Genomic DNA, 10,000 nt, shown 5'->3' on the forward strand with positions numbered 1-10,000 from the left:
ACCGAACGCATGACTGTTCTGCTGGGCTGAGACAATTATATAACCTGGTTAACTTCTGTGTTAGCAAGTTGACATGCTAAAGGCAAAAAGAGAGGGAGAGAGAGAGAGACAGAGAGAGAATTACACTATTTGCGAATATTGAATGAGAAAGAGAAAGAGAGAGAGAGAGAGAGAGAGAGAGAGAGAGAGAGAGAGAGAGAGAGAAGAGAGAGAGAGGAAAAGAGAGATCATAGAAAAAGCTATTAGATATACCCCCCCTTCACCCCACAGCACCATAGCTTTCACCATGTCTGTTATCTCTCTCTCATTAGCGCAGAATTCTAACTAGTGTTTACCACATTGTTGGGAACCTCGTAGAAAGGTCACCTAGGCTCTACAGGTGACAGGTGAGTGGGTGAAGAATACAAAGACTTGCCAGCGGCGGTGTAGAGGGAAGACCGGAAAGGAGGGGAAGGGTAAATGTGTGTGTGTGTGTGTGTGTGTGTTATGTGTTGTATGTGTGTTGTGGTGTGTTGTGTTGTGTGTGTGTGTGTCGTGTGGTGTGTGTGATTATATGTAAATATGTACATAATGACGTAGCATAGTCTGGTATACACGTGATATAGGCGATATAGTAAATATTACATAAGACACGTGGCAAGTCTAGAGAGAGAGAGAGAGAGAGAGAGAGAGAGAGAGAGAGAGAGAGAGAGAGAGAGAGAGAGAGAGAGAGAGAGAGAGAGAGAGAGAGAGAGAGAGAGAGAGAGAGAGAGAGAGAGAGAGAGAGAGAGAGAGAGAGAGAGAGAGAGAGAGAGATGGAGAGAGAGAGGTAGAGTGGGAGAAAGTTATAGATGAACACAAGTTATCTCTTGGAATGAAGGCGTTTCCTCAGAGACTTACACACACACACACACACACACACACACACACACACACACAACACAACACACACACACACACACACACACAACACACACACACACACACACACACACACACACACACACACACACACACACACACACACGTACACAGCCACACGCACACCCTTCCCTCCTCCCCCTCCCCCACACACAGCATCACCGGTTCGAGACAACGCGGATCACAAACTCTATTAACCTTTGATGCCGGGGGTCCTCATTGGCACCGGGAACTGTTCGAGCCTCCGCGTCTTGCTTGCGTCTGATCTGAGTTGATGCTTCACATATCTAGCCACTCGTCTTGTGATGAGAATATGCAACTGTATTTGTTAGGAGAATGTAGAATGTGTTGTGGGCGTGTTTATAGGGCGTTGTAGTGTGTATGGGGTGTCTGTTTGTTGTGTGTGTGTGTGTGTGTGTGTTGTGGTGGTGTGTTGCTTTTGTGTGTGTGTTGTGTGTGTGTGTTGTGTTGTGTGTGTGTGTGTGTGTGTGTGTGTGTGTGTGTGTGTGTGTGTGTGTGTGTGTGTGTGTGTGTGTGTGTGTGTGTTGTGTGTGTGTATGTGTGTGTGTTTAATATGTGTACATATGCGTTTATGCATATGTCTGTGTATCTACACGTTGATATATGTCGATATACGTAAACATTACATAAGACACGTGGCAAGTCCAGAAATAACAGTCACATCTTCCACCTGTACAGAGTACTTCAAGCAAATCGACGGCCTTTTTCTCGTTGATTCAGACCCTTGCCGCTTCCGTCGCTCAGCTTCCCAACTCCATTCCGTAAACACAATCAGAGAACAACTTTTCGATTATATATTCCATGTCCTAAGTGTACAGTGAATACATAACCAGCCATAGCCACATACAGGAGATACTGGAAAACTCTTGGGATTACTTCAGATACCCAAAATAGAACTTAAAAAAGGAAAACTTCCAAAAAGAATACCCAAAGGATATAAAAAGAAAGGGAAAAGACATTCCTGGTCTTTTCCTTACATTAGACCCGAGGCAAGAGAAGCAGTAAATAGCTCCTTGTAACAGCTGTCGTCTTTGCGCGGATGACTGGAAGCCAATGAGTGTTCTTCAGGCAAAAGTTCTTAATTGTCACCGAGGCGAGAATTAACTCCAACTTCTGTCACAAAGTATCTAGTTCATGTTTTTTTTTTTTTAGTATTACAAGTATTCGATTCTAGAATATATAATTCAGAATGAATGGTTAGTACAAAAATATATTAATAATTACTTACTCCTTATCACCTATACAGTGGAAACCTGACCGTTAACTGAATTCCCGAAAACATGATTCTCTAAACCCCAGAGACCGTTCCCTGAGTCTCCCCAACCTTTCCAAGGGCCAGCTGTCCCCTTTGGCCGACTGACCTGGCGTTTGGAGGGCGACCCGATGAACTCGGCGGAGGAGGGGGGGGCGGCGGCCGCCGCGACCGGGTAGAAGCTGGGCAGCTGGCGCAGCAACGTCTGGAGGCGCAGCAGGTCGTCGTTTCTCAGCTCAGGGACGGGATCTGCGGGAGAAAGGGGAGGCTGGAGACGCGCAGGGGGATGGGACGGAGGAGGGGAGCCTCGGATGCGGACATAGAGCAAGGGGAGTGAGGAAAAGGAGTAGGAAAGAAAAAGTTCCCCTCGGGCGAAAAATCGATCGATTCCTGCTGCTGCCTTCGTAGGCTAAATGAACTCAAGTACCGTATAGTTTGTAGCTGCTCTACGTATACAACACGTACAAGCAATAACAAAGGTACATGTGACGGCAAAGGTGAAACTAACAGTAAATGCACGAGTAAATTAACACCTTTGTGTGAATACAGATAGTCTGGAGATCAGACAATCAAAACCCTGTACTGGCGTTTGCACGAGAAGTCACTAGAGAACTGGTGGAGCACCTTAGAGCAAAGAAGATGGCGCTTTAGATATCAGCGAGAGGAATGGAAGACAGGTGAAGAGGAAAGGAATAAAGTTGATGGGCAAATGACAGAAGAAGAGGTAACTGAAAAGAAGGAAAAGATGAAGTAGATGGAGACGAAGGGGGAAGAGAAAGAGAGGAGAGAGAGAGAGAGAGAGAGAGAGAGAGAGAGAGAGAGAGAGAGGAGAGTGAGAGAGAGAGAGAGAGAGAGAGAGAGAGAAGAGAGAGAGAGAGAGAGAATAAAAATAGCTAGAGAAAAACTCAACAAAAAACAAGAACAAAAAACAAACAAAACCAAACATACAAAGAAAATGTACAAGCCCTGCCCACGCATCACCCTCCCTCTCCTTCCCTCCCTCCCAAATTTAAAGAAACAAACCAACCAACTCAAACAAAATCCAAACAATGCCAGACAAAATACGAAGACCCAGGTCCTCCCAGGCGCAAGCAGCAACACCACCTGGGCCCCATATGGCACAGCAAAAGCACTGGCGGCCGTGTATTATCATTAAAAGCGGGAGCCGACAACGACCCAGCTCCCGCGCCTTCTGTTACCTGAGGAAGCCATTCGAGGTGATTTCTGTTGGTCTTCTGTCACCCTCGGTTCTGTGAGCGAGCTTTGCAGTGGATGTGATGTTTTGTTAAAAATGCTTTTATCTCGGGTTTTTATTTTTTATTGTTTTATTGTTATTTATTATTGTTCATTTTATTATTCATCGAAGGTGGATCTGTGTAAAGGAATGGGGATATTATATGTCTGTTTTTTATCATTCTTGACCATCGAATATATATTAAAGAAGATCATTACTCTTATCATTACTATTATTATCATTATTGTTATTATGACTATTATTATCAGTATTGTTATTATTTTTTAAAGATAATTATTAATATTGTTAATATTACTAATATTATCGTTATCATTATTATTATTACTATTATTTTAATTATTATCATCATCCTTCTCATCATCATAATCATTATTACAATCACAGTTATCATTATCTTCATCATTATTAGCATCATTATCATTATCATTGCTATTATTACTATCGTATTATCATTATCATTACTATTAGTATTATCAACACTTTTAATATTCTTCTCAGTGTTACATTTTTGTTATCTTTATAATATTAATATCAATAATAATGATAACAATAAAAGAATGCAAATAATCATAATAGTAACACTAATAATAATAGCAATAGTAATGTTTATAATGATAATAATAATGATGATAACACTAAGGAAATTTTATAGGAAGAGGGGAGAAAGAGACACGCAATAAACAGACAGCAACAACAGAGACGAATATCCCAGAAGCATTAATTTCACCTTTACTGAGTAAGTGCAAAGTGACTAAGCCGTACTTGCTGAGTACTTGCTGAAGAAGGAATAACATAGATGTGAAGAAACGGAAGCAGGGGAAACGGAAGTAAAGAGAACTGAAAAAGGAAAGTGATACCAGAAGAAATTGTACATGATAAGGTCGAGATACTAAATAATAAAGCGAAGTTATATCTAAGAAAATAAAATCTTTAAAAAAATGAATAAAGGAAAAAGAAAACGGTGACCAACGGAAATTATATATATATATATATATATATATATATATATATATATATATATATATATATATATATATATATATATATATATATATATACACACACACACACAAAACAACACACAACTTCAACAAAAATAAAGGGAAAAATCCGAAAATAAAGAGAAAAACATCGAAAAAAACAACAAAATAGAATAGAAAATATAATAAAAGAAAAAGAAAAAGAAAAAAAAAGACGTAAAATGTCAAAAGGCAGGTGAACGTAATGGTTTTTCTTTCCGTGTTGACTCATCGAGATACCTTCGTCTTCGGGGCAAACACTCGATGGTCAGCATTTTATTTAACCTGGCCTCCGCGCGGCCCGTGTGCGGAGACGTGGCGTGGGACATTCACGCGAGACGAGGCGTGGGACATTCACGCGAGACGAGGCGTGGGACATTCACGCCCTTGTTGATTATGGCCCCGTGGGAATATGCTGGAGGAAATGTGTGTTTTTCTTGTTCTTGTGCCTTGTTGTCGCCATTGTTATAATCATCAAATTACTGTTATTTTTTATACTATTATTGCTATTATTTGTAGTTGTGTATTTGTGTTGTTATTGCTGTTATTGTTATTGTTATTGTTATTAGCATTATTGTTATTGTTATCATTATTATCTTATTATTATTATTGTTATTATTGCTTTTATAATTATTATCATTATTATAATTATAATTAATATTAATATTTTGATTACTACTATTGCTGTCACTATTATGATTATTATCAATACTATTATTATCATTATCATCATGATAGCATTATTAACATTATCATTACCATCATTCTCATTATTACCATCATCATCATTAGTATTACTATTATCATTATCATTATTGTATCATCAACATTTTCATTATCATTAGTATCAATCGAATACCACTATCGCAATCATTCTTATGACAATATTTTTCTTATATAACGGGGTCGAAAGGGGATAGGATAAATGAAATTCCCTTTTGCTTTATTTTAAGATCTCGTTAAGGAAAATTATCACTTCTGAAGGCAATGGCGGGAAATTTGTAAGACATTTCGTTTTCTTGATCCTGAGATGAACAGGAACAGGTGTGTGGGGGTGGGGTGGGGGGTGGGGGGTGCTGTAAGTGTATGTACTTGTGTGTGCGTATGTGTATGTTTGCGTGTTTGTGTGTGTGTTTGTGTGTATGCCTTTGTGTAGCATGTTTATTCATTTGTCTGTGTGTATGTTTGTGTGTAGTATGTGTATTCATGTGTCTGTGTGTGTGCTTGTGTGTAGTATGTGTATTCATGTGTTTGTGTGTAGTATGTGTATTCATGTGTCTGTGTGTATGCTTGTGTGCAGTATGTGTATTCATGTGTCGTGTATATGTGCTTATCTGTGTGTAATGTTACGTTATGTTGATCAGTTTAGGTCTGTTGCATGCTTTTCAGTGCATAGTTTATCCTTTCGGTAAATCAAGATGCCATTTTTCTTTTTTCTATTTCCTTAGTCTATTACTTCTACTCAGAGAACGATATATTATGTGTTTTGATTTTTCACTAAATCTTTTCCGCCAATTTTAACCATTTCCTTAGAACGTTTACGTGTATAAGATTCACAGTTTTTCTCTCTTTTCCTTTATCTCTTTTCTCTATCCATTTTTCTGCCTCCCGTTTATTTTTCTTCTCCGTTCTTTTCTCTGCTCTATTCTGTATCTCCTCACTTTCAAATGAGACATTTCGAGAGACTTAACAAAATTTAAAAAAAGGGAAAAAAAAATATCGAAGCAAAGGTCTTTGGCGAAGTTCCGAAAGACGCTGCTGCATCTCGGCGCATGCAAGGGGCAGGGAAGGGAAAAATCACCTTACCGTTGACTTGCAGGACGTTTGAACAGGAGGAGGTGGTTCACTCGACACTTTGAACGAGGAGGCTTTAGGGTCGATCGCACTTCCTTGGCTGTTCACTCAGTCTTTATGATTTGCAGAGCGCGATATTTCATTTATGTATTTGATTTTGATTTATAAAATATGATGATTTATTTCTTTGAATGTGTTTAGTGAGAGCGATAACGGATGGTAATATCTATCAAGAAAATTGTACCAAATGGGAGAATGCATATTTTGCGTATCAAGTTCGCTGATTATGCTAATGAAAGTAATGTCCTTATTGAAATAAAATGGGCCGTAATAATGTGAATTTTCCTTAACGAGTACTGTGAATATGAAAATTAACAAGCTTGTAATGAATACATAAACATAAACAAAGTAAATATGACTTAATGATAATCTATGCAAATATTAATCTTATCACTAACACTAGATTAACAATGTTCTCGTGTTGAGGATGGTTAAGAGAGAAACAGTAGTGTTAAGGGTAATATAGTGATCAATTAATCGCTATTAACTCAGTGTCAGCGGATGGCAAGACTGCAATGCCATGTCCACTGTAATAAATGTTTATCTATTTTCTTTACACATATATGACTCTACAAGTCACCAAGGAGTCAGCTATTCGTTTTACCTATCTCATCTGTTTACCCTTTTCCTTGATTTTTTGAAAGCTTCATTTCTATTATATTATTGTCTTTGATGTCATTGATATTTTGATAACAATTTAATAATCATAATATCAATAAAAATGGAAAAACTGTCAATATTAATAGTATTGGAAAGAAAAACACATTTTCCCTGCAATTTAAGGAATGGTGAAATCAGGATCGTTCACTAGGCCCAACTGATAGACTCCTTGCTGGCTGAGCACACGTGGAGCTATATGTATGTAACAAAACAAAATCTAAAGGGGAAAATATATAAACCAACTGACACTGGATTAATGATAAAAACAAATTTGACAATGTTAAGTTGCAAAACGACTATTGTTAAAACATGAAAATAAAAGAGGGAACACTAAATTGATAGAAATAAGAATCGGGGTGAAAATATACCTTTTGTATCCAGATCGAATGCCATTTCATCATAATGCCGTATGCAGTATAAAACTCTACGGACATACCTAGCCGCATTTCACTTATTCGGAAAGAGCTCATCCGATACATTTGAAGATATATTCAGGATGTATCCTGCAGTCTTCACATCTATTCTGATACTAGATTTGTATCCTCAGTATACCATACGCAGCTATAATAATAATAGAATGCTGCATTATGTAGAATAGTAAGCTAAGTTAAGCATATGTAAAATTATATGATAACGATTGCCCACTTGAAAGAGAAAGATCTACTTAACTAGGTTATCTCAGTTGACGGACCAAAATATGATTATATTACATCCTAAATTTGGAATGTAATATCTTTATGACCATATGTCGAATGTAACAGAACCTAATTAATGTACTATAAAATATGACCATGATATATTCTAAATTCATCATGTAATATAATACATCATGAGCATATATACGATTTACCGAAGCTTGCCCACGCCTGTATAGCTAGCTGGGCTGGTAAATAAGGAATTAAACAATTAAACAGATATATAAGGGAAATTTCTCCAATCACGTTCTGTCGACTTCTAAATGTCTGAAGGTTGCACATAAAAACATAATGTGAAAAGTGACGTAAATTATACAGATATTTTCTGTACACATTTGCCAGAAAAAATCTGCTTCATTGGCAAAATCGTGACATGAACTACCTGAAATAAGCTGATTGTAACATCTTACAATGGTAGCCATCAAAACTACATTTCGTTGTGCCATGATTCATTAATTCAAAACTTATATGAAACTGATTGATGTTTTCACACACACACACACACACACACACACACACACACACACACACACACTCACACTCACAGAGAGAGAGAGAGAGAGAGAGAGAGATGGAGACAAAGACAGAAGCAGAGATAGACAGACAAACGGAGAGAGGTATTAGGTAATCTGATTACCGATCTACCCTTGTTATGTAAGATGAGCTTTATAACTGATACTATTACTATTGTTATATTCTCTTCATCAGTAACTGTTGTTAGATCAATGAGGATGCTAATATAATTTTTGTTACTATTTGTTACTATTATTATTATCATAATCATTATTATTATTACTTTTTTATTATCATTGTTGTTGTTGTTATTAGTATCATTATTATCATCATTATTATTATCATTGCAATTAACATTTCTGTCGTTATCATTATCACTATAATTATTATTATTAATTTCATCGCAATCATCATCATTACCATTATTAGTTTTATTATTGTAGTCATCATTATTATGATGATTATTATCATCATTATCATTATTACTTTCTGTTATTATTTTTATTATTATTATTATTATTATCATTATTGTTATTATTATCATTACTATTATCATCATTATTGTTATTAGTAACCTCTTTATTATTATTATTACTACTACTATTATTATTACCATTACTATTATTATCATTATTGTTATTATTAACCTTTTTATTATTATTGTTATTGCTATTATCATTGTTACTATTATTATTGTTATTAATCTTATTATGATTATCATCATCATTATTATCATTTTTATTTCTGGTACTCTCAAGATTGGTCTTACATCTTGGTGAATGAGCTGCAATAGCGGACCACATTCAATGGTCTTAGGTATTGTAGCTTCTTTCTCTTTTACTTTTCACTTCATGTCCAGTACTTTTCGAATTATTCTTGCTGTTCCAAGTAAACAAGGTTTTAGTAACATTTCAACTGTTCAATTATTATCATTATCATTATTATTATTATTATTATTATTATCATTATCATTATCATTATTATTATTATAATAATTATAATAATAATAATAATTATTATTATTATTATTATTATTATTATCATTATTATTATTATTGTTATTATCATTATCATCATCATCATCATCATCATCATCATCATCATCATCATCATCATTATTATCATTATTATCATTATTATTATTATTATTATTATTATTATTTTAGGTTCTGTTATAATAATAATAATAATAATAATAATAATAATAATAATAATATAATAATAATAATAATAATAATAATAATCATTATTATTATTATTGTTATTATTATTATCATCATCATCATTATTATCATTATCATCATTATTATTATTTTGCATTATTTCCGTCGAGAACACAGGCCAGAGTGTGAATGCCGCAGATGATAACAGCAACGGAGCGAAGATAATAAATGACACACTTAAGATTAGATATATATGGTTTTGCTTTCGTTATGCTTTTATCAGTGGCTCTTTGGCTTTGTGTGTTTTTTTTTTTATTGATGATAACGGGAATGAAGAGCGAGAATGCTGATGATTGAAGATGTAACAATAGTGATGATTATCATATAAATAATAATGATGATAATAATAATAATAATGATAACAATGATGACAGTAAGAATAATAATGAATAATAACATCAACGTGATAATAATGATAATAATAATAATAATAATAATAATAATAATGATAATAATAATAATAATAATAATAAAAAGCAATAATAATAATAATAATAATAATAATAATAATAATAATAATAATAATAATGGTAGAAATAAGAACAGCTATGATAAGGATAAAGATAATAAATATAATAATGATAATGCCACTAATGTCAATTGAAATA

The 10,000-nt window shown here is 34.8% G+C and overlaps 1 protein-coding gene across 1 annotated transcript in view; it reads right to left on the reverse strand.

Moving 5' to 3' along the window:
- Window positions 1-10,000, reverse strand: part of LOC119572819 — a gene marked incomplete at its 3' end in the record, with an annotated part of 34,427 nt that overhangs the window by 9,940 nt on the left and 14,487 nt on the right. The window contains 1 exon segment of the mRNA XM_037919768.1: window positions 2,283-2,422. Coding sequence (XP_037775696.1) covers window positions 2,283-2,422 — 140 coding nt within the window.

This window comes from Penaeus monodon, chromosome 1 (assembly GCF_015228065.2).
Source record: "Penaeus monodon isolate SGIC_2016 chromosome 1, NSTDA_Pmon_1, whole genome shotgun sequence".
Classification (NCBI taxonomy): Eukaryota; Metazoa; Arthropoda; class Malacostraca; order Decapoda; family Penaeidae; genus Penaeus; species Penaeus monodon.